Source organism: Neofelis nebulosa, chromosome 13 (assembly GCF_028018385.1).
Source record: "Neofelis nebulosa isolate mNeoNeb1 chromosome 13, mNeoNeb1.pri, whole genome shotgun sequence".
In the NCBI taxonomy this organism is placed as follows: domain Eukaryota; kingdom Metazoa; phylum Chordata; class Mammalia; order Carnivora; family Felidae; genus Neofelis; species Neofelis nebulosa.
Genome location: NC_080794.1, coordinates 60,024,302 through 60,050,316, shown reverse-complemented (window position 1 = coordinate 60,050,316; position 26,015 = coordinate 60,024,302). Strand labels below are relative to the sequence as shown.

General features: G+C 36.4%; 1 protein-coding gene, 1 non-coding gene and 1 pseudogene across 7 annotated transcripts in view; all 3 read right to left on the bottom strand.

Annotated features, from left to right (window-relative positions):
- Window positions 1–2,248: 2,248 nt before the first annotated feature.
- On the bottom strand, window positions 2,249–2,406 carry LOC131494200 (U4 spliceosomal RNA; annotated as a pseudogene).
- Window positions 2,407–2,601: 195 nt separating this feature from the next.
- The window catches only part of ZNF518A (zinc finger protein 518A), a 29,082-nt gene continuing 5,668 nt past the window's right edge, over window positions 2,602–26,015 (bottom strand). For 4 of the 6 annotated variants that reach the window (XM_058697311.1, XM_058697309.1, XM_058697312.1 and 1 more), the window contains 4 exons: window positions 13,013–13,163; window positions 10,008–10,057; window positions 9,341–9,464; window positions 2,602–9,191 (listed from right to left, as the gene is read on the bottom strand). In XM_058697311.1, coding sequence (XP_058553294.1) covers window positions 4,604–9,064 — 4,461 coding nt within the window. In that variant the 5' untranslated portion in view covers window positions 9,065–9,191; window positions 9,341–9,464; window positions 10,008–10,057; window positions 13,013–13,163 and the 3' untranslated portion in view covers window positions 2,602–4,603. The remainder of the gene's footprint in view (window positions 9,192–9,340; window positions 9,465–10,007; window positions 10,058–13,012; window positions 13,164–26,015) is intronic. The other 2 variants (XM_058697313.1, XM_058697314.1) reach the window with 1 other exon arrangement.
- On the bottom strand, window positions 10,909–11,011 carry LOC131494209 (U6 spliceosomal RNA). The gene has a single exon (XR_009253256.1). It is a non-coding gene; the product is annotated as a U6 spliceosomal RNA (small nuclear RNA).

Genomic DNA, 26,015 nt, shown 5'->3' with positions numbered 1-26,015 from the left:
TTTTAAATTTATTATTTTGTGGCTCTTACTATAAATGGGTCTTTTTATTATTTCACAATTGATTACTATTAAGTGTTCAGAAAAGCTAATTTTCAGTGTACTCCTTTGGATTTTCAAAATATTGAAATGAAGTTATTTGTAAATAGTATTTTGGTCTCCAAGTTTTTCATTTTGCTTTCCTGTCTTTTTACATTAGCAATAACTTATGAAGTAACTGATGATAACAGGCACCTTAACTGAAAGAAGCAGTTTCAGTCACAAACTGAACATTACCTTCACTTTTGGTTAAAGGACTCTGAAGTATTAAGGAAGAATTCTAAAAAAGCAAAAATGACTTTACTAGGAATGAGCATTTTTATGTTAAGTACATTCTTGGCACTGACTAAAAATCATGATATTTGAAATTGATGTACATATTAACATTCTTCCTACACTATTTACTCAAACGTTTACAATGTCACAATAATGATAAGTACTTTTCAAAGAAAGAAGATTGTTACGTTGGGGGCACTTACTAACAGCAGCTCAAAAGACAGAACTAAAAACAAATAATTCAAAGAAGACTTGGTCAAACACCTCTTCCAAGATATTGGCTACTTCTCAACTGTACAATTAAGAACATACTTAAACCAATGAACACTAAAGTCAACCATGCTGATCCTATTTCAACTCTGCATTATAGGGAAATTTTTCTGCTAATTCTTAACTAGCTAATTAGCAGAACTAGCTAATTCTTTCTACATTCTTAACTAACAACAAATAATGCCCTGAAAATTCCCCCAGCAAGTTTCACCAGATAAGATCCCGAATGGAGTCAAGGCACTTTGCTGAAAATAAGAATGCTGGCAAATTGCTGAAGTAAGGAACAGAGCCAATACCCCAACAGAAATGGTTCATATCCCAAGCTAAAAAAGCAGATGTCAATGGTGGGGGGGGGGGGGGGGGGGGGGGGGGACAATGGAAAAAAGATCAGTAAATTAGCTATATGGAATTAATATTGTTTTCACCTCACCTCCATTCTCCCCCCACCCAAGAACTCATTACTTTTCTTAACAGCTATTTCAAATCAGTTAAAGAACTAGTATTTCTCACCTAACCTGAACATAAATTCTCACAACTGTTTGATCTCATTTTTAAACCCTCCATAAGTTACATGACCCTTTACACAGAGATGACCCATCCATTTCAACCACTAATCCTTTTCATTATTTACATTCCCTTCACTTTTAAACACATCTATGTTGGTAACTTTATATGCATACTTTAGTTTTTATACTTTGTAACTTTTATACAGCTGGTGTACATCACAAAAAAACTGCACCAAATTTGTTACTAACTTTAAAAATCCCACTCTAAGGGCAGACCTTTGAGAGAACTGAAACAAGGGTTAGTGAACGGTTTGGTAGGCCAAATTCAGCTCATGGCTCATTTAGGAAGTTATGACAGAGACTAAATGGCCTACAAAGCCTAAATTATTTACTAGCTTAACTTACCCTTTACTGATAAACTTTGCTGACCCCTTAACAAAACCACAATTTTTCATTTAAAAAAATATGTATGTGTGTGTATATATATATGTATATATATCACATTTATATATAGGTATATACATATATATATCACATATATATATATATATCATATATATGTATATCACATATATATATCATATATATATGTGATATATATATATATATCACATTTCAATACACTGAGTGCTTAGTAAGATAGAAAGGTAAACTCTTTGAAAGTTAAACTATTTTTTCAATCGAATGCAAATAGGTCCATTTCCTTGGAGATGGCCAACTAGGGGAAAAGGAAACAAATTCCTGACCAAGAAGTTGGACTGCAAAAATAAAACCCTTCCAGTGTAGTCACAACCTCAAATTAGTGGCTATTCCTATTTTAGAGAACAATCTTCAGTTCAGTTTTCAGCTAGGAGAAAATAAAGGATGGTGGGTTTTGATTTTGGATTTTCCACTCCAGCAAGAGAGAGGTTCCAGGGAAGTTTGCCTTCTTCAGAATAACCTAACAAATCAGAAAAGGGGCTAACTAGAGTATCTGGGGCATGAAGCTTTTTAAAATGGCTTTTAAAACTTTAAGGCAAAAAGTATGCATCACAACATTAGATTTTTACCGGCATGGCTATTCTGAAATGTGTTTTTATAATCCTGCAAACATTGGCATGATAGTTGCTGCTCTCTCTTCTCTAGTCATGGAAGGCAATGAGTTATAATACATCTACCCAGAACAGCAGAGCATTTCAATTCTATTGCTGTTAGGGTACTAAAGAGCATAAGCCTCTCTATGATTCTCCTCATCAGCATAACTATAGTAACTTTCAATTAGCAATAATCGCGCCTCGGATAAACCTCATTGGCTACGATACTGCCACTGCGCAAAGCTAACTATAGTAACTTTATGGTGTTAAGTGTTTGTTCTCAAACAAAGTTTCATCTATGATTTTGGGGGAGGACAAATCCACACTTTATTTGACACAGTTCCCTAGCATAAAAGGAAACAAACTTTTTTGAAATAGAAGTATTTCCCTTTAGAATAAAATTCCCATTTGACTTCAGTACAGTAAAAAAAATTACTGTGTAAACACAAACTTAAGATAAATTTAATTGAAGAAAATTTTCATTACAGAAATTAACAATGCTTATCATTCTTTAAACACCATATACGTTATTAATATATACTGTATATTTCCAATCAACTCCATTCTTAGGCTCAATTTAAGAAACACAATTATAACAGGTTTTATACAAAAAATACTTCACTAGGAAAGTAGACAAACTGCACAAAAAAAGTACATGTATAATGTGCATAGCAAGATAGCTTGAAGCATCTATGTATGGCTTTCTTTAAAATAAAACTTCTGGGGGAATGGCCCATTTGGGACCTACTGTTACAGTTGACATATGTAAACTGTTTCACATCTTTTAGGCACTTGCTAACAATAGTGTTCAATCCCTGAAAAATGAATTTACCCAAAAAAAAAAAAAAAATTCTACATCTAAAATAAAAACCAAGAAAAGGACATGGGTAAAGTCTTACATATTCCTTTTAAATTAAACAACCAGTTTTATTAGTGCATGCACAGAACTAAACTGAAGGAAAATAAACTTTTTATGTCAAAAATTTTCTGTGCAAAATTTACATAACAAACTGAAAGGTACAAAAATATGTACAGGTTTAAATTCTTTCTTATATACAGAAAAGAAGCCCTGAAGTTTTCAGTCAATGAAAATGTTGTAACACTTGTAGTAACAATATAACAAAAATTATACAGTAATTTGTAATACAAGGACTCCGTTATCCAATGATCCAACAAAATTTGATCCAAACTTACACGGTGAAGTTTCAGTCAATGATTCTGTCGTCATGAAAATATCCATTTTAAAACCCTACCTGCTGGGTATGTCCCCTAGGAATCTGTCCTGAAATTTTATGCACTGTCACTGAATCCACTATTAATGCTTCTTTATTTCAACTGCCAACAAGCAGTAAAGAATCTGCTTTGGGCTGTCAATCATACTGAAAAGGTGCTAACAAAAATGGTTTGTCCCAGAGTGTACATGTTTAGACACCTAACAGTAATTAAACAGCAAAAATCTGATTTGCTTTGCTAATCTTGTTTCAAAATACGGTTTCTGGAGAATAATTTTTTATTTTCAAGAAAAGCCATTCCCTTGGAAGTGCGTCTATGGTCCACTTTTTAAATGCATGGCAACCAAGTCAAAAATGGGCCATTTGGTTTAAGAGGGACAAACAATTTAAATCAAATAAGCATAGTTCTGTGCAAGAGAATCACTGGAGATTATCATCAAATTCAGAAAAATGTTCAAGTTCCTTCACGAGACTTCAAACTAGACCCAGAGAGTTTAATTCTTCTTTTGAGGCTTCTCATCTACTACAGTGCTTGACACAGCCATTTAGAAAAAGAAAATCACCTTGGGAGGGTATTCCGATCCTTGATGTGGGACACAGCGTAAGAGAAAAAAAGATGTACTTGTCAAAAACTCTCTTCAAGCATCAAGAGGTATAACTGTACTTAGTTACTCTAAGGAACCTAATACCCTTCAAAACAGCTCTATTGAGCAGATGTAAAGTTAAATTCTTTACTCAAGCTCTCTTAGTGTATCTTCACAAATGATGAGGAACTCCTTCAGCTCCATGGTGAAAGAGCTCTCTCCATCTTCAGAGGAGCTACACTTATCAGATTCCTAAGGCTGGTGGAAGAAGAGAGGGAATGCAGTTGTCAGCCGTTACCCTCTACTAAGAGTCCTTAAATAACTAAACTGGGAAAACTGTTTCATCAAAATTTTCTTTAGCCCTAACTTCCCAAGAACACACTTAAAAAAAACGAAATCAAGGTACATCTGTGCTGTGATTACTTTCTTTCAAAACTTATGTGTGCAGTGACAGCATATGCAACTATCACACATAAAACTCTTCTAGTCTCCCATGGAAATACAGCCTACTTTCCGATGTTCAATTTTAGGTACGTACTGAAGTAGACAATTACCTTAAGGTAATTCAACCCACTGTTTTCTTCTAAGACCCTTTTACTTCTCTGTTCCTTGGTAACTACAGTAAATTATTCTAATATATTCCAATCACGAGTAGCTTCCATTAAATGTCTCTGCCCATGACCAGCCCAAGCATCCTGATTGTCAAATACTCTACCACAAAACCAACAGTTAAATTTAGCTTTTGGAACATTTTCAGAGGTAGTTTTCACGATCTGATAATTGTTTTTGCTCATCTTTTTGAGTGTTAATTTTAGCACAAATCTTTCTTTCACAGAACTAACAGGTTTAAATGTTTTATGCCTCTTGGAAAAATCATCATAAATTGTTTGTGAAGCATTACCACAAACCGGTTTCAGTAAAGCATCGATAGTTCTTTTTGACAATGAAACCTTAAGTACACGTCCATTAAATTTAGCGATAGTTTTCATTACACTTACTACTTCTGGGGCATCTGCATCAGGATGATTCAAAACTACAACTGGCTGGTTTCTCCTAGGACATTTCACAAGCTGTGTGGAACTAAATGGGAAAAGCCGCAAAGTTCTGACTGCATCTTTTGAAAGCCTCGGTCTGCTAAATCCAAACGATTCACGGACAGCTTCAGGTTTTGCCTTTTCTTTACACTTTCTATGTAATGTTGCCTTTTTTCTTGGAGGTTCTTGGTAACTATCCCTACACTTTCGTTTACAGTTCCTGTTTCTAGGTACAAAGGCAGTTTCAGAATCTTTACTTCTTACATGAGTTTTTATTCTTGGAAAATTTTTTTTGGAAGTCTTTTTTCTATCGAAGCTTCTCTCAATTGTACAATTTGTTTTACACCTTAACACCCTGGTGTCTGAACGGTCAGTGAAACACACTGGTTCCTCAGAAGATTCTGGGCATGTCGCAGTAGAAGTTATCACAATTTCATTTGCTGGCATCATATCATCTAGTAAGAAGGGTAAGGCATCTCTAGAAGATTCTGGCTCTCTCTGCTCTCCTCCTGTAGTCTGATTAGATGGTACTTTGTCTTTCTGCAATGAGGATGCAGAGTTGTTTACAGACAGATTGTTAGCAGCAGTCACATTTAAAACAGGGTTAAAAATTTTCAGCAATATTTTTTGTGGTGTTCCTTCAGGTTTCTTTGGCTGTATGTTTTGATAATACGTACTATTTTGGACTAATTTGGGCTTAAGCAGCTCAGTCTTATTTGGCATCACACACTTTAAAAAAACAGCTTGTTTGCCATCAGGCAAGAGGGTATAAAGAGGTGGTTTGGGAAAAATCTCATTCTGCTGTTTTGCTGATTCCACAATATTCAACTTGGTGCCCTGATGCTCAGAAGCTACATTAGGAGTAGGAACAGCTTTCACTGAAGAACTTGCTGATGTTTTAATAATGTACGGGCCTTTTAATGGCAGAGTATTTTCGGGACTACTTTTCATGCTCAAGCAACTGCCAATGCTGGAACATAGTGCAGGTGTCAGACAATTACTGTTTGGTTCCACCTTTAAAAAAGGTGTTCTGCAAGGCTCCTTAGCTGTAGTTCCACAAGCTTGAGCACTCTCAGTTTTGACAGTGGAAACACCTTCAAGTTTCCCATGATTAAATGTTAAAATCATCCCGGGTTTCTTGTTTAAAAGAAGAGAAGCAGGTACACCTTGTGTGTTAACCAATGGAAGCGGTCTTCCTGAAACAACATGTAATCCAGGCTTGTTAGCAATGTGCAGTGGTACAAAAAAGCCTTTTGGAGTCTGAACAAATATAGCTTTTTTTGGTTCTGAATTTAGAAGTGGACTCTGCCTATATAAAGAACCTAAATTTTGTGTAGTGGCTCGCAGTTTATCTTTTACGAGCTGCTGTGTTATTATTGCATCTGACTGAGTCTTAAGTAATGTGCCAATACCTGAAATTCTAGGTGCCTTTTCTGAATCTCTCACATCTTGTGATATTGACAGATTTTGTTTTTCTTTTCCACTACACTTTAAATTCAGATCATTTATAGGCACATTAATCCCTATACCACCAGATGGAATTGGGAAGACGCCTTGTACTTTGAAGTCTTTTGAAGATTCAACTATTTTGCCTTCTCCCTCAGGTTTCTGAAATGACTGGTCACAATGAAGTGGCGGGCCTTTATCTGGAGTCTTACTAGAGTCCTGTTTTACATCAGATTTTGTTTTTAACCCATCCTGAAGTAACTGGTTTACTTCAGGGGGCAAAAATTCTGATGCCTGTTGGCTGTGGAGAGAGAAAACAGATGTGATTCTAGGCATCATAGGTGACTCAACATTAGAAATGTCATCCCACTTAGATTTTTCAGTCATATTCTCTAAATTTTGATTTTCATTAGTGTAGAAGTTCTGTCCGTCAATGTTTTGTCCTTTTTCTAACACACATTGTTCTTCAATTTCAGCTTGCGTTTTTAAAGTTCCATCTTTAGTATTTAACAGGCTAAGAGATGCTAACATGCTATCTGGATTTGAGCTCTCCTTTCGCACCAAAGATAAAACCGATTCACTTATTGGTTGTTGAACAACCGTTTTGCTTGATGAGGGTTCTTTTTCAGACACTGCTGTTCCTGAAAACCTACGACGTTTATTAGAATTATTTACTTTTGAGTAATTATGAAAGGGTAATGATCCGTGGTTGGAAGATTCAACAGGTAACTCAGAGCTGACATAATTAATGCAATAGTTATGCATATCTCCGCTGTTGTATGCATTTTGTTTGGTAGCAGAGTTGACTTTATCTGGACTTCTAATGGCAGCACCTGATATCTCAGGGTGACTCTGAGGAATGTAACTTCCCCATAAGTCAATATTATCTTTTGTTTCAACTTTTGTGGCCAAATTCACTGATGCTGTAACCAATCCTGATGCTGACAAAGACGACACACTTTTTTCATCATCCACTGTTTGAAGCAGATTACCCGTTTGAGATAGCAAAGCCATTTCTTTTTCTGATAGGACTTTCCCTGAAAGTAGAGGAGATGAGCACGAAAATGGAGTAGTTGCTTTCATGTAAACGGTGTCACTTAACTCAGTTGTTACTCCTGCTAAAAATCCAGTAGTGTCCAGTGTCTGGGGCTGCAAACTGCCAGTACCATCCTTTGCAGCATCTGACTGTGAGCCTGGTGAATATAAATTCTGTTTAATGGTAGGCAACAATTTTATTACAATATGTTGTTTTCCATCCACCATCTTAAAACCCATAAAATCAGCACTGTAGTTAGCAGGAATTGTTATTCTATTATTTTTCACCATCAACACTGTAGGTCCTTGTACAGCAGTCTTCAAGAAACCTAGAGTCGAATGTGATCCCTCTTCAGCTCTATTATATTGCCCAGTGGACAGAAGAGTTGGCTTTTCTGACCCTAACTCAGCAGGTTTATCATTATTCTCACAGTGTGGTCTTTCGTCCTTTTCTTCATTTAAATGTTCTTGAACAAGATGGCTCTGGTCTTCGGATTTAGCCTGTGTTTTGTTCAGTTTTTTTAGCACTTGAGTGTTTTTTTCTATACTTCGGTCGCTTCCATTGTTGATCTTCTTGCGTTTCCAGAAGGTCTTCCTCGATGCATCTATTCTGTATCTTTTCAGTATCAGCTTAAGTCCTGAAGTCTTTGTCATCCTTTTTTCATATTTGTCTTTTTCCAGTTTCTCTTTCGCATATAAGTGTTCTTTGTGCAAAGTTATAACATGTCTTACGAGGTGCTCTCTCTTAGTGGCACCATAGCTACAATATTGACAAGTGAAGGGAAATGTACCAGAATGAATGTGAAGGTGCTTCTGAAGCTCTCCTTTGGTAAAACATATATGATGGCATTTACCACATTTATAATGGATTTCATTATGTCTATGAATGTGCTGAACAAATGTGCCAACATCCTGGGTGGAGAATTTGCACTTTTCACATTGAAAATTACCATTTACACAATGTGTGGATGTAAAATGCTTTGTCAAGTCTAATAAAGTATACACACTCTCATTGTTACAAATGTCACATTTTACTAAAGTGCTTCTGTGTGTCCGTCTGTGTTGTTTAAATATCTGGAAGTCATTTGCTGAAAAACTGCACATTTCACAAGGATATGAAGGTAATTCACCACGGTGCCACATCTGAAAGTGTTTCTGTAAATCATTTGGGCTATATCGAGTGCTATCTCGGCATTTTAAACAGTTGAAATTGAGTATTTTTGCCGACATTTTTAAACCCTCTTCTTCAACTCTCTCAGACTTCTGGAGCAGCATACACTCCTCTACACAGCTTACAGTCTTTATACTGATAGATTTTCTTGCAGTCTGTGGTTGACGCTGAAATAACTTTCTGTATTTGTCAACTTCATGTTGCAAAAAGACTTCATTTGGAATATTTATCTTCGGCAAATCGATTTTCACATTTTTTAGTTCATAATGAAAACGACTTTCTGAAATTTTTGGCCTAAGCACTGATCTAATAGTATCAACTATCTCATTTTTCACATCATAATCTTTTTTTAAAATAGTTTGTTTTTCATCAAAAAATAACTGTTTCTGTTCAGATGGCATGATTTAACAAAAAAAAAAACCCAATTTCTTTTTTCTCTAAAAACTGAAGTTACTTGTAACTTAAACAGGAAACAATACTGTTGCAAGACATCTTCAAAATACGAGGATTTTTCCCACATTAACTCACCTGAAATCAAACAAAGAATTGAATTTTCATCACGTAAGCATCAGTAATTTTCATTAATATTAAAGGTCATTTTGATACAAAATGCCAATGTCGATCACACACATAAAAAGAGATAGAAAAGACTGTGGAGTACTTCGAGGACAGCTTACCAAGAGGTAAGAGTTGGAAGCAGAGATGGCGCTAATCAGGAAGTCAGCAGCTACAAGCTCTACCTGCAGCCACTCTCTGGGACACCAGGCAGGCTTCGACTTCTCTGCACCTCGGTTCTGTCATCTAAAGAAAACCACAACTGGATAAGCACCCTTAAGCTCTAAGACTGTTATATGAAATTGATATTACAATCTTTAAACAGGATTTGAAAAATCTTAATGAGAGCCATAAAAATTTCAGTTCCAATTACACACATGTACTAGTAACTTTCTCCCTTCCTTAGCTGCCCCTATAGCTATTACCCTCTGAGAAATTCAACAGACTTCCCTCCAGATTTTCTACTTCCTTAGTGCCTCAGGGATAACCTATGTTTAAAATAAGTTTCACTTATCTAACAACAACAAAAAGACATTATGTGCTCTTTCAAGTTATCGCTACTAAATGGTGTTAAAAAAAAAAAAAAGAGAGAGAAAGAGAGAGAGAGAGAGAGAAATGAGAAGGAATAACACATTTTGCTGGGGTACGATTAAGTCCACCTACTACCTTTTTGGTTCCTGACCATCTTGGTTCTTTGTCCCTAGAACCCAGGTACATGGCAGCAAGGAAAGCCGCTGGCATAGGAGAAGGCACCCATTACTACCTGCCTCCATTAATTCCAACACTTACTGGTTCGTGTTACTCTAGACAAGTCTCAATCTCTGTCTTCGTTTCTTCATCTATAAAGTGAAAAAGAAAAATTAGCACTTCCCCTTTCACAGGGCTGTTGTAAAGATTAAATAAGAAAATATATGTAATGGTATCCTGTAAAGTGCTATATAAATTGTAGCTATCACTACTGTAATTACCATGGAATGACACATTATGAGTCAAACTGCAAAGGAATAAAAAATAGTAAAACAGTAAGATGTGATAAGACATCGGTGAGATTGAAATCTGAATACTGAAGGTTCAGTAGAATATCAAAATGTGTACTGGAAACATTGTCTTCTCTTACTTTTGTGATCTTAAATATATATTGTGAGTAACAGAAAACTAGATAAACTAAAGAAAATAAAGTGTAAATCACACTGAGCTTCACCCATAATGTCTATTCAAAGGTCTCAGCTTTAAATTTCAATTAATCTAGGGGCACCTGGATGATTTAGTTGGAAGAGCATGCAACTCTTGATCTCGAAGTTGTGAGTTCAAGCCTCACATTGGGCAGAGAGATCAAATAAATAAAAACTTTAAAAATGTTTTCAATTAATCTAAGTAACAAGAAACATTACTATTTCAGAAGTCCTTTATTAAGAAACCACAGATAAAAGTTATATCACATACATATTAAGAGACTCTTAATATTTCTCACACTTAGTAATTTTGGTTGGGTCTAAAAAACACATTCTTTAGTAGTCTCAAATATATAAATACTAAACTGATAATTCATTAGTAGGGTACCAGTCTACTGAATTTTTTTTTAATAGTGAAAAATCAGAATTTCACTATTCAGGGTTACACACCATCCTCTGACTCATATCATTTCCTCAGAGTTCATCTGCCGTGGGTGGCAGGACACTCAGGAACTGCACGAAATACGGAACGCTTCCCGAATCTGCGTGTCATCCTTGCGCAGGGGCCATGCTGATCTTCTCTGTATTGTTCCAACTTTAGTATAAGTGCTGCCAAAGCACACACTGGTTTCCTAAATGTTTTTACAGACTGTGTCTAACTCAGTAAATTATTAAAATTTTTACTAAAAATTCACTATATTATTTAAAGCTCAATGTAAAAACTTTTCCTTCGAAAGTAAGAAAAACAAATGGCCAGAAGAAAGTTCGTGACACCTGGTGGATACTCCACACCAACTGAGAAGATTCCCTGCAGACTGTCACATTCTCAACAGTGACCAGCATCATAATCACCTATGGAGTCTTCCCCATACCAGAATCTGAGGGTGAGATTCAAACATGTGAAACTTTTAATAACACCTATAATGGTTCTTCCCCATTTGCCTAAATATCATATTATGGTCACTCTGGACCATCCATACTCAAGCCTTTCTATTATACATGTAATCAAGAGGAGACTATATCGTGGGTTTTTAAAATTTTTTTTTTTTTTAATGTTTATTTATTTTTGAGACAGAGAGAGACAGAGCATGAGCAGGGGAGGGGCAGAGAGAGAGGGAGACACAGAATCTGAAACAGGCTCCAGGCTCTGAGCTGTCAGCACAGAGCCCGATGCGGGGCTTGAACTCACGAACTGTGAGATCATGACCTGAGCCGAAGTCGGATGCTTAACCGACTGAGCCACCCAGGCGCCCCATCATGGGTTTTATTATAAAAGGTAAATTGTTTCTTGTGGTAACCGTACATGTGTCCAAAAATATATAGGTAATGCTAAAAATAGATTGATAGGATTTCTAAATATCATCGATTCCATTTCAAAATATCTGTACAATTTAAAATTTTTCTTATAACATAACACATACCCCAGAGTCTGGCAACCAGTTTAAAAACAGGATTTTAAACAAGTCAACCAACCAAAACTTACTAATAACAACTGTGATTGTGAGGCATTTTGCTGGGTGCTATGGAGAGAGTCAAAAACATGGTCTCTACCCTACTGCAGCTTACAGTCTAAAGGAAGAGGCAGGACATATACATTAATACATTGCTTGTTCAGAGTTGACATTTCAGCAACCCCACCGTTCCAGGACACAAAGAATAGAAAATAATTAAGTGGGATACATGGCAGCCAAAACAGAGTTCACAAATTCCATCCATTAAAAAGTGCATGTCCTTTCCTCATAGGCAAAACAATTAATAAAAGGGACCACCTTATTAAGAAATCCACTTAGCTTTTACTTTAGTAACTGCTAAGTAATCAATACTGAATATCAATATTTTTTTATATTTAATGTATGGCATGTACAATACAGCATTATAGGGGAGTTTGTGTATTTTAGGTAGTTTGGGGTTTTTCACCCTCAAATCTGAAATGGGGAAAATCTATTTGTCTTCAACTATGTTCAACCTAAGTATGCAGAAGCAATCAAAGACGACACCTGGTAGCAAATTACAATATGGTTACCACCTATGGGCAAAAAAATGTATTGTGTTGTGAACACATCAGAAAACAAAAAAAAGAATGAGGAATTATAATCTTCCAACCTACTAGCTAATGCTCTTTTCACTACAGTTTTCAATCTTTACCTTACCAACAAAGATTACTGATTTTAAATCTGCCATTGAAACTACTGTCCTCTCTCTACATATTACTACCTCATAAGACTTAACCAACATCTCATCAAGCCTTGAAATAATACTATTTGCATAAAGTATGCCTGGCCCTTTCAAGTAACCTGGAGAGTTTCCTGCATCAAGGTGGCAACTTAAGCCATTTGATTTCCTTCTTCCAACTGCCCACTGAAACACAAACCAAAAAATACAATAAAGAAAGACCTACAAAATGACAAGAAACTAGAAAAAGATTCCACACACATACTGCAACGTGTTTGCTAAGATAGAGTCCAGAGAGAGGAGAGTGAATACAAATGCTAATTCACTGCCAAGCACCACTCTCAAGGAAGAATTTCACTAGGGGACATACATTTAACTAACATATAATAAGCATCTATTATGCCCTAAGAAAGTAAAGGACATAATTCAGCCTACTCCTTCCCTACATACCTTGGGATTTGAGGAAGTGAGGACTTGAGAGGAAGATCATGTGGTACCCTTTGGGGAGACAGAAAGCTCGGGCTGAGGTACGGGAAGGAAGAGAATGAATCCAGAGTTTTGAGCTAGGTCCAGGGGCCGAGTTGGGAGTTGCTAGCACCAGCTGTTGAGAAAGATATAAAGAGAAAATTATTTCTGAACAAAGATAAATCTTCCTCTATCCATGCCTATCTTCCTCTGTTTAACAGTTCTGTCCTTTATCGACATAAGTAAATTATCTCTAAGCTGTCAGGAAAAAATTACATTAGCTTTCCACCTCCTTTTAACTAAAAAACTGAAAAAAAAAATTTTGGTTCATTCTTAAAGAATTTATCTCCGGACACCTGGGTGCTTAAGTTGGGTGAGCATCTGACTCTTGATTTCGGCTCAGGTCACCATCCTGGGGTTATGGGATCAAGCCCCATGTCAGCTCTGCACTGAGTGTGGAGCCTGCTTAAGATTCTCTCTCTCTCAAAAAAAAAAGGTGGGGAGGGGAGTAGGCAGAAACATCACTAGCTGAAACAGCTCAACAAAGAGAAAACAACTGAGCACTGAGAAACCCTTCCTCATTCCCCCCATTCAGCAATGAAAAATAGTAACTACATGAAAGCCACTACTGCAGGAAAAAGAAGGCTTAGAGGGGAAGAATCAAGTAGTAATTGGCAATTTTAGCAAGACCTGAGATGATATACTAAAAAAAGAAAACTAAGAACATATTGTCATGAAGGAGAGAAAAAAGTAGTAGATAGCAGAGAAATAATGATTTTGAAAACAAGAAAAACATTTTGAGTTTTGGGTTGTTTTTTTTTTAAAGACCTGAATTTTCAAAATCAAAAGTTCCTCAAAAGCCAAGCAAGATTAGTGAGAAGAGAATATAAACCTCAATGTTTACAACTTATCCTAGTCAAATTTTTGAGTTTAAAAAGAAAAAATGAAATGCTACAAAAAAAAAGGTAGAGAGGGAGAATTATCTAAAAAGGTATCTGATTTTTCATCAACAATGCCAACTTTAAGCAGAAATTAATATTAATCAGACATTTTAGTCACAATTCTAAATGTTAGAATATATCTGAGGAAAACTGATTAACCAAAGAATTAATTCTATACCTAGGAAAATGCATGAGGGAAAAGTACAATTTTAGATGTGCAAAATGATTTAGAGAATACGCTATACATGTACTCTTTCTGGAATAAAGTTTCAAGTAAATACTTCAGCAAAATCAAATTTCAATCAGAAAAACAAGGACTAAAAGAAAGGAATAATGTGTTATAGAAGAAATATCTGTCAATAACAAAATCTACAAAATAGAAATAAAAGTAAATATTTTGTTAATAGTTAAGAAAAGCAAAAAAAAACTAGAAGAGGGGAACATTCACAACATGACAAATAGGTAAGGAGTCCTTAAAGAAAAATTAATAGGAAACAGGAAACATGACAATAGCAACAACTTCCTAAATGCTGGAAAGCAGAAAAATCAGTAAATGACCCTGCAGACCCAAGAAAACTAAGTCCCAGACAGACAGTGGCGAAAGCTAAGAACTAACCTATTTTACACTCTGAATCTTTGAAAGGCTTAGGAACTGGCAGTACTAAGTAACTATGAAATGGGAAGAAGGGAGGAGAAAGCTAAAACAAAGAGAAATTTGGAGAAAGCTGCTTGAGTTCTGGTTCGATGCCAAGATTCCCTTTCTCACTCCAGGCTAGGTAACTGCTATTTCCCCACCACAGCAGCAGTTTATTCTCTGCAAAAAGTAAACACACTCTCTTAAACAGGGGATACCAGACACAGGTGAGAGAGTGGGTACCATATCAAAAGCAAGAGGATTAAATGACCATATATGGATGAAATATAAACCTCACCCCAGGCCCCTTTTTCCCCCTTCTACGTTGACTCCTAGGCCAAAATAAAATAGTGCTACTAAAAATATGGTCCTGCCGATGGTCCATAAAACATCTGTCACTAGTCCATGACGACATATGTATGGAAACTGAGAGTAAGCATTTAGAAACTACTGTAGCAAATTGACAGAGTTAAATTCATATATGTTGAATCGAACAATAAACATTTTGACTTGTATTTTGTATGCCTTCGTTTTTAAAATTTCATTTTCTAGTAATAGAATCACTATGATATACTAATGATACAATCTTTACAAAGAACAGTTTGCTATGTATATATTCATTTATATTTATTATAAACAATTCATAGTTATGTTACATATAGTTACATACACAATAGTATATATTTTTTAATATACAAGAAAATATAAATCTATACACAACTGGAAAGCAAGTATAGAACTACTGATTCACTTCTAGAAAGGTATCTTAAAGGTAATAATCATGCTCATTGCAGCATCGCTTACAAAATCACAAAATCAAAAATAACAAAATGTCCACCAATAAGTAAATTATGGTATTTTCACAGGGAGCCTGGATGGCTCAGTCAGTTAAGTGTCGAATTCTTCATTTCAGCTCAGGTCATGATATCATGGTTTGTGAGATCAAGCCCCACATCGGGCTCTGTGCTGACAGCGGGGAGCCTGCTTGGGATTCTCTCTCCCTCTCTCTCTGCCCCTCCCCTAGTTGTGTGTGTGTGCGCACTCTCTGTCTCAAAATAAATAAGCTTTAAAAAAAAAAAGATTAAAGAAAATAGTAAAATAAATAAATTATAGTATTTTCATTTAATGGAATATTATTCAGTTTTAAAAACAATACTGCAGGGGCGCCTGGGTGGCGCAGTCGGTTAAGCGTCCGACTTCAGCCAGGTCACGATCTCGCGGTCCGTGAGTTCGAGCCCCGCGTCAGGCTCTGGGCTGATGGCTCGGAGCCTGGAGCCTGTTTCCGATTCTGTGTCTCCCTCTCTCTCTGCCCCTCCCCCGTTCATGCTCTGTCTCTCTCTGTCCCAAAAATAAAATAAAAAAATGTTGAAAAATAAAAACAATACTGCAAACCTACATTTATTGATAGGAAGAGATCCAAGATGCATTCAATGAAAAAAAAAACAAGAAACAAACAGTAGACATATTAGGGTTTAATCTGCTCAAAAATTAATAGGTGTATAGAGAAGAGACATAGACCCATACAGACTCATAGTAAGAAGTCAGGAATACACACATAAAAATGTTTATAGTGATTACTAGTGTAAGTCACTGTTTCTTAAAATGTTGTCCTTGGATCACTACGGCCTCCACATTGGCATACCTCCTTATCACAGCATAAGCAAACAGCTTACATTTTGATGTGAGAAGAATGACCTCTTTGCGTCTAGACCACAGTTATGAAACTTTATCAAAAAGTGGTACGAAGCCACGAAAATTTTGAAATTCTCAAACAAAGCAAGTGAATTCTGCCATAAACCAACTGAGTTTTTTCTGAACAAACCTGATGCCAGCACAAAATTGTGGGATGTAGACACTAAAGGGTGGAAATCAAAACAAAATAGGTATCATTCAACACTACACTCCTCACATCAGTACACAAGTACCCAATCACACCTCTGCAGAAAAGACTGTATAACAGCCATAAAGTTGGAGGTGAACATAATGCTCAACGAATATAAAATCACGCTATTAGAGGTCACTCATTGTATATAAATTCATGCTATTGAGAAGCAATTTTTTGCTTATTTAATAATTTGTGAGCCATGATGTTACCTAAAAAAGTAAAAAGGTTGGCACTACCAGAGTAACAGTTACGAATGCAGTTATACATTCATAAAAAGTTTTATGTATTTTACATAGAAAACAAATGGTAATCAACCAATATGCTTCCTGATCTCAATACACTGTTAAAAGAGAGACACTAAAAAAATAATAAAAACTTTTTATTTATTTTTTTATTTTTTTATTTTTTTAATTTTTTTTTCAACGTTTTTTATTTATTTTTGGGACAGAGAGAGACAGAGCATGAACGGGGGAGGGGCAGAGAGAGAGGGAGACACAGAATCGGAAACAGGCTCCAGGCTCCGAGCCATCAGCCCAGAGCCTGACGCGGGGCTCGAACTCACGGACCGCGAGATCGTGACCTGGCTGAAGTCGGACGCTTAACCGACTGCGCCACCCAGGCGCCCCTAAAAACTTTTTAAAAAGAAAAAAGATAAAGAAATAGGAAAAACTGTAACGATCTAAATTCAACTATTTCTTTCTATACAGGTATCCCCTGCTTTTTGAAAGTTCACTTTTCAAAAAGTTTGCATTATGCCACTTCACTTACAAGACCTACATTAGTATGTTTTTGCTGACCAAAAGACATGGTTTTACAAAAAAAGGTAAAGAGCAGAAACAGCTTTCAGCCTCTGTTTGCAGCGAGCTCTTATAGAGGCAGCGCACACCCCAAGCAGTGAGTGGCACCACCAAGCTCCTTCCCCAGGAACTACAAATCAACATGTCAGCATTCAACATGGCCATAGCTTTGAACTGTGTTTGTGAGCATCTGTGCTTTTATCATGATTATTTCTGCCTCCACCAAGATATGCCTCAAGATATGAGAAAAGCCTAAGATTAAGGTTATTTTTTGGCTCTGAGAACACCCAAAACTTTTCCACCTAAAGGAATGGTAATTGCTTCTTCACTTTATACCATTTTCAGCCTACAAAAGGTTTCATAGGACCACTCTTGTTTCAGATAGTGAAGGAAACCTGTATACTATACAATGAAATGAAGAGCAAGTATAATGTTGAACTGTTTTTACATTAGTTAAGCATATTATTTAATAAAGTGCTGGTTTTGACCTGACAAAATTTTATTCAGAATTTTCTGCTATCTTTAATAGTTTTGATGTTGGCATTATGGAGAATATGTAAAATGAAATGGGAATAACTTCCACAATTTCATCTCCTCTGGAATTAGTTCACTAAACATGAAAATTGCCTACTCCTTAAAATTACACGATTGCACCAAAAATACCACATGAGCCTGGTACCTCTTTAGATTTTAGGCCTTCCAACCTTTGCAAGCTCTTCTACAGTTTCTGGGCTCTTCAGGGTTTCCACTGCTTGAGCCACTTTAGGCAATTTATATTTTCCTTGAAAATAATAAATTTCCTACACATTGTCTAAGTATACTCCCATAAACTGCACTTTTAACAATCCATCTTACATAAATAAAAGTACAACATATGTATCGGTATCACTTAAATGTTCATTTGTAGGAAAATGATTAATTATGCAACATCCATCCACATGAAAACATTATAAACAAAAAGATGTACGTACTGAATTGATTTCATTGTGAATTTTTTTGTTTGTTTTTAAAAAAGGAAGTTGCAGATGACGGCATATAACACATTTTTAAATTAGGAGGAAACATCCCCATTTTCATGTCAGGAGAAAAGATAGTATGAGGGTATGTTTGCATAAGCATAGACAAATCTATAGAAAGATACGTCCTAAACTACTGACAACAGATTAATTTCTTTTAGGGAATGACAGCATGGCATAGCAGAAGACAAACGTACCCAAACAGCAGGGAGAGAAGCATCAGCTTTCGTAAGTACTCCTGAGTGAAACCAAGAGGGCAATGTTACTACCACCAAGGCTTTACTGCGGCCTGCATCTATTCCTGCCCTTGAATTCTAGGAAATCTGTATCCTTAAGATAAATTCCTCCTTTTCAGATTACCCTAACTTACACTAGCTTAAGCTAGTTTTATTACTTGTAACTAAAGACTCTTAAGGCATTAAGTTGATAGATCAATGCTGACTGCATTTAATTCACAGAAAGGTAGGTTTTGTGATGATCCTTTAAAGAGGAAAGGACTTAAACTTGCAAGAAAGGAGCAAAGGCTATCCAGACCAGAAAAATGGAGTAACACTGAAGAAAGGCATTTTTCTCTCATGGCACTGCAGGATTGAGATCACAGAGAATGTGTATAATAGGGAGGTTAAGTGAGAACAGACTACAGAGGACAGATTTGAACTTGAAATGAAAGGTAACCAGGAGCCATGGTTAGCCCATGAGCAGAGAGAAGTCATAAAGGCACTATTTTAGAAATATTATTAGAATGCTACTAGAAAGCAAGATATATTGGAGACAGTAAAAATAGAAGTTGGAAAATCAGAGGACTAAGTGACAATCCACATAAAGAGTAAGGAACCACAGAACTGGCAGTGTTCGCATATTAAGAAACACACAGAAAAATTTTAAAAAGATGATTCCTAAAGTAAAACGCCAAGGATAAAGAACATTTGAATAGGATAAATCAAAAAGCATCATTCTTAGAGTTTTGTTTGCTGTCTACAACAGACTAAAAAGCAAAGACATTTTACAGTCTTTAGCTTTATTGAAACGGTATAAAAAGGAAGAATCTATATGCTCTTTATTACATTCCAGTTGCTTAAACAGTAAACAAAGAACTAAAAAATTCTGATTTTAGCTTTGCCCCATTTGTAACTTAGCATGTAGCTCCATAACCTAACTTGTCACATTACACAGATAGAAAGACTAATATAATTAGTCATTATTTTGTATAACAATTTCATTCCTTGAGTCACCAAATTTTTTCTACAGAGATAACTGAATTCAAAACAGTCATATGAATATATAACTAGAGGTAAAACAAAAGCAGCATGCATCAGTAGAGCTTACTGAAAAAATGTAAAGTTCTGTCTAAAAGGGATCTAGAAGAAAACACAAAAAACCCTAAAACATATTTTCAAAGCAGAACCATATAACGCCTTCAAAACAATCTTTTCATGACTTGAAACATACACTCTGGGCTTACTTTTTTTTTTATAGCTGTTTTAAGTTTTTAAAAAGTTTACCTATAGGGCTAATAATACCTATCATATTTTATTTTTTATTTATTTATTTTTTTAACGTTTATTTATTTTTGAGACAGAGAGAGACAGAGCATGAACGGGGGGAGGGTCAGAGAGAGAGGGAAACACAGAATCTGAAACAGGCTCCAGGCTCTGAGTGGTCAGCACAGAGCCTGACGCGGGGCTTGAACTCACGGACCGCGAGATCATGACCTGAGCCGAAGTCGGACGCTTAACCGACTGAGCCACCCAGGCGCCCCTAATACCTATCATATTTTAAACAAGTGAAAGAATAAATTTTGTAGAATATATATATATATATATATATATATATATATACACACACACACACACATATAATACATATATATATGTGTATGTGTATCTATTTTGTATATATATGTATATATACACATACATATTGTATACATATACACACATAATAAAAGCCAGCTCCCTCCAAATCTTTGTGGCCTAATAAACAACTTAAACAGAAAAGAAAAATAAAGAGTTAAATATGCAGATGTAAGGAAGTACAGATTCAGAAATGTTCAAAATGTGAGAATACATGTGAGCCATGTACCACTCAGGTAGGCTAGTGACACTGATACAATTATGAAGGAGTACAAAATGGAAAAATTAAAATACAGAAGCAGTTCAGGTTCATTTTTTTTTTTTTTTTTAAAGCTTATTTATTTATTTTGGGAGAGACAGAGAGCATGAGCAGACAGAGAGCATGAGCAGGGGAGGGGCAGAGAGTAGGGGGAGAAAGAATCCCAAGCAGGCTCTGTACTGTCCGCGCAGAGTCCTACACCGGGCTCGATTCCACAAACCTCGAGTTTATGACCTGAGCTGAAATCAAGAGTGGACACTTAACCGACTGAGCCACCAAACACCCCTTAATCTTATTTCTTATTACTGAGATGATGACTGCTCATTATCTATAAGGTACAGTGCCCAATATCTAAGATGCTATCCACTACCTACACATACACTTTTATTTATCTTTGTTCATCCTGCTTCCTCTCACGAGGCTTGTCATCCCCTTCTATCTTCATTCCATACTAGTCAAACTTCCTGTCTAATTCTACCTCCTATAGGCACACGAAACCTTCTGCAATACACACTAATCTCTCCCTTCTCTGCATATCCATTTAAAGTACAGCCATTGTTCACCACTTCATTACACTGCTTTATAGTTACATCATTTCATTTTTTAAGTTTTACCTCCCTTAAAGAGAAGTTCTATTTTATATTTTTCATTTATGCCTCACGAAAGTCAAGATGATTGGTACACAGGGTCCTCACACACTCCCGACTCATTCTTTTATTTGCAACTCAAATATCTGACTTCCTGTGATTTCAGATTAAATGACTTTATAGCAAATAGCAAACGTTACAGACCACGTAAACTTTTTTTGCTGCAATGGAATTTGATTTAAAATACACACACAAGCGCACGTGCATGTGAACGTTCTCTCTCACATGGTCAGAAATCCCATTTTCAATATGTGTAGGAATTGGGAGAAAAATCAAAGTAATCTATCCAAAGTGAAATAAAGACCACCAAATTTAGTACGGGAAGGAGAAAGGTTATTTCATCTCTCGTGCCTTTCTTCTCTGTCATTTTGTTGTGGCAGTAACTTAGAGCAGGCAGATTTTACTTAAGATTTTGGAACACATGGTGGGGGGGGGATCAAGATTTATGGCTATTCGATTGGGAGAACATGTATCAATATGTAATCCATTTCCCCCCTGCTTCTCAAAACAATATAAACTATTTCATTTTTCTCTGGCTCTATAAAGCACCTGCCTCAAGGACAGAAACAAACTCCACTTCCCAGGCTGCCCCACCATAGTAACACGGCACCGCAATCCATCCAGTTACTCATCCCAGAAATGAAGGAATCATTCTGCGCCTTCTTTCTCTTACTCCCACACTAATCCATAAGCAAGTCCTGTCAATTCTATCTCCAAAATACATCTTGAATTCTCTCCACCTCCACCACCATCTTCTCAGTCCACTGCCATCTATAACTTGGATTAAAATAACCTAACTGGCATTCATGCTTCTCTCTTGCCCACCACCTTCCTGTGAATCCATTCTCCACACAGGAGCAAACGCGATCTTAATATAAAATAGATCACAACGCTCCCTGCTTTAAAATCTACAGTGGCTTCCCAAAGCACTTAAAACAAAATTTAATCTCTGCCAAGACTTACAAGGAGCAGTGACATCTGGTCCTGGACCTCTCTCCTAAACTTCACCTCATACCAATCTCCTCATCTGTAAATGCACTCCAGCAAGCTACCACAGATAGCCTCTCAGTTCCTCAAATACTCCTTTCCTATCTCAGACCTTTGCACCCGCTGTTCCCTGCTTGAATTGAATTGGTCTTCCTCCTAGTTTTCAAATGGGTAGATCTTTCTCATCTTTTAGGTCTCAGCTCAGATGTCATCACCTCAGAAGGGTCTCCCCAACATATAAAGCGTTGCTTCTCAACCAGAAAAATATTATTCTCTATTTAAGCTCCTTGTATTTCTTTTTTATAACACTTTTTTTCCTCTGGCAATATTTTATATATTTGACAATTTATTTTCTATCTGCCGTTACCACTGAAATAAAAACTGCATAAGTATAAGGAACACATGTGTCATGTTTTTTGCTATACCACCAGCATCTGGCATAGTGTTGGGCATGTAGCTAGCACCAAATCTGTGCCAGTCTTTGTTCTAATTATTGAGAATACAGCAATGAATAAAACAGACAAAAACCCGTCCCCTCATGGACATAACACTCTACTAGCTATTTAGATAATAAACAAGATAAGTAAATTCCTATTACATATGACACGTGTAACATATTCAAAGGTGATAAATACCTATGGTGAAAAAGAGGCAGAATCAGAGTTGCAATTTTAAATATGAAGTCAGGTAGCCCTCATTTGAAAAAGTCTTATTTAAGCCAAGATCTTAAAACGTTGAGGCAGAAAGCATTCCAAGAAAAGAAATAATGAGTGCTAACACCCTAAGTATGGAACGTCCCTAGCATGTTCAGAGAATAGCAAGGTCGGTAGGCCTAGAACAAGAAAACAGCACAGGGAAGAAAGCAGTAGGAGACGAGGTCAAAGAAGTGATGAGGGAACTGACACAAGGCCTGAGGGATACTACAAGGACTTTGGTTTTACTATAAACAAGATGAGAAGCTACTGGAACATTTGGGGTAAAGAAGTAACATAAGCTGAATTATTTAGAGATCACTTTGGCTACAATGTTAAGAACAAAGTATTTGGGAAGGAAGTAAGAGTGAAAGCAAGAAGACCACTTTGGAGATAATTACACTACAACATCCAGGTCAGAGATGATGGTGGCTTGGTGGAGAGAATGTGATATGGTTAGGCCGTGGATATGCTGTGAAGACAGAGCCAAAGGATATGCTGACAGACTCCGTTTGGTCTGTGAGAAAGAGACATGTCAAGGATAACTCCAAAAGTTCCAACTTCAGCAAATGAAGAAATGAACTGCTATTTATTAATACAGAAAAGACAGAGTGGGAACAATAAGTATAGAATATATATCAAGAGTTCAGTTTTAGTGGAATTTCAGGTATCTAGCTGACAGCCAAGCGGAAATGTGGATGTGTAGCTGAATACAGAATATGGAGGTCTGGATGTAAGATAAAATTTTGGGAATCACTGGTGCGTGTATGTATTTATGTATATAGAATGAAATCACCAAGGGGTAAGTACACAAAGAGAGAAGTCCAAGGCCTGAGCCTCAAGATGCTACAACATTTAGAGGAAAAAGAGGAGAAAGAACCAGCTGGTAAGGATGAAAGGAATGACCAATGAGGTAAGTAAAGAGAGTGGTGTCCTGAAAGCAAAGTGAACAATGTGTTTCCAGGATCAGGTATTGATCAACTCTCTCAAGTAAGATGAGGACTGAGAATTGACCACTGGACTTAATGTCAAGACCATTGGTGACACTGATAGAATGGTTTCAGTGGGGTTATATAGAAGGGCTGACTAGCATGGATTTAGGAGAAAATGGGAGGGAAAAAAGGGAGATATAGATGCAATACAGATAACTTTTTTTTTTAATGTTTATTTATTTTGACAGAGAGGGAGCGCGCTCAATCGGGAGGGGCAGAAAGAGAGGGAGAATCCCCAGCAGGCTCCACATCACCAGCAGAGACATGTTAACAATAATTCATGGGTTTAATCTCACAAACTGTGAGATTATGACTCGAGCTGAAATCAAGTCAGACGCCCAACCAGCTGAGCCCCCCAGGTGCCCCCTTTTAAGGAGTTTTACTATAAAAGGGAGACAACCCTTTTAAGGAGTTTTACTATAAAAGGCCAAGAGACAAAGGAACTGAAATGCAGTTATTTTTTGTTTCTTTTTTTAAACTGGGAGAAATTATAGTATAATTACGTGCTTATGAAAATGATACAACAAAAAGATAAAAAGTGATGATGAAGGAAAAAAAAGTGAACAAGTAGGAGAGGTAAACTTAGAAAATAATAAAGATAACTGATCCATAGTTACTAGAAAGGAGGATAGTGGGGAGATGTGATTATGAGAAGCTGTGGCATAAAATGTCTCATTAAATCTATGACAGGTGGTCCACACCAACACCCTGTGGACCAAATGTGGCCTGCTGCTTTTTGTAAATTAAGTTTCATTAGAACATAGCTACACTTGTTCATTTACATATGGTCTATGGCTGCTATCATGTTCCACCAGCAGCTGATAGGTGTAGAGATCATACTGCCAACAAAGCCTAAAATATATACTACCTGGCCATTTACAGCAAAAGTTTGCCAACCCTGGTATACAGGAATGTTCCAAATGTTAATTCTCTTGAGTTGAATATCAGCTAACTGGTTATTGAAAAAAAGTGAAGTTAACAACAGCATTTAATGAAAGAATGACACATTAACCTATACGTCATTCCTAGTATCTGGAGCTCAAAACAATTGTTATGTGAGCAATCAAACATTAATTTAATTCCTTATCTCTTTCAGAATGCTTTTACACCTATTGCAACATTAGTTTTGAACTGGCTGTTTCTCTAGAGGAAGGGTATGGTTATGCCACTGTTATTATGGGATCTCTCAAAAAGGGGCAGGTAAGAAGAAAGACACCAATTTTATATATATGAGTATAATATGTATAAAACAGAACAACACCACAAATTAATGATTGTTTTTAAAAAATTTCCAAGGCAGGGGTGCCTGCATTGCTCAGGTTAAACTTCCAACTTTGGCTCAGGTCATGATCTCACGGTTTGTGGGTTTGAGCCCTGCATAGGGCTCTGTGCTGACAGCTCAGAGCCTGGAGCTTGCTTCAGATTCTGTCTCTCCCTCTCTCTCTGCCCCACGCACACTCACTCTTTCTATCTCAAAAATGAATGTTAAAAAAAAATTTTTTTAATAAAAATAAAAAATTTCCAAGGCGGAAAATATAACAAGATGTTTTCCGCAACAAGTAAATTTACATCACTTGATTACACTTATTTTGCACTTTAGCATCACAAAAATGGCATCAAAGAAATATAAACATTTTATTCAAAGCAATCTCCACCTTAACAGAAAATAAAATTTGTTTGGCTTTCCAAATGCCTCATACATGGATTTACCTAAAATAGTCAACCTTATTATCACTACCTCTCATTTCCCCAAAATACAAACCGTTACAGTCAAACCAATCTCCTCCCTATCTTGGATCAGTCCTTAGTCATTTTCAACTCCATCCTTTCCTCAATTATTCTGTGCCTATCAAAATGACTCATAAGTTAAAACCTATTTGCACTCATACATCCTTCAAGAAACCTTCTAGCCCTCACTAATTTCCTTTCTATCAGAACTCAGATTTAATATCCAGACTACATGAATGTATATGCATTTACCTGCTGTTTGTGTCATTTCATACACATTAATCTGGATTCCTTAACTAAACTGTAAGCACTATGAAGGCAAATAATTCCTTTTATTCTTTCATATTACTAAAATGCTGAGCACAGCACTGATTATTCTCAACACACTCTTGTTGACCTGTGTAACCTAAGTATATAAAAATGTGCTACATTAAAGGAAGTCCATCATCCTCAGCAAGTAGGTATAATCCTTGACTATCCAGGCAGCTGCACATACTTGTACATAGACACTCAACAAATGTTTGTAGGTTGAATGAAAGACTAAATGTATACATGAA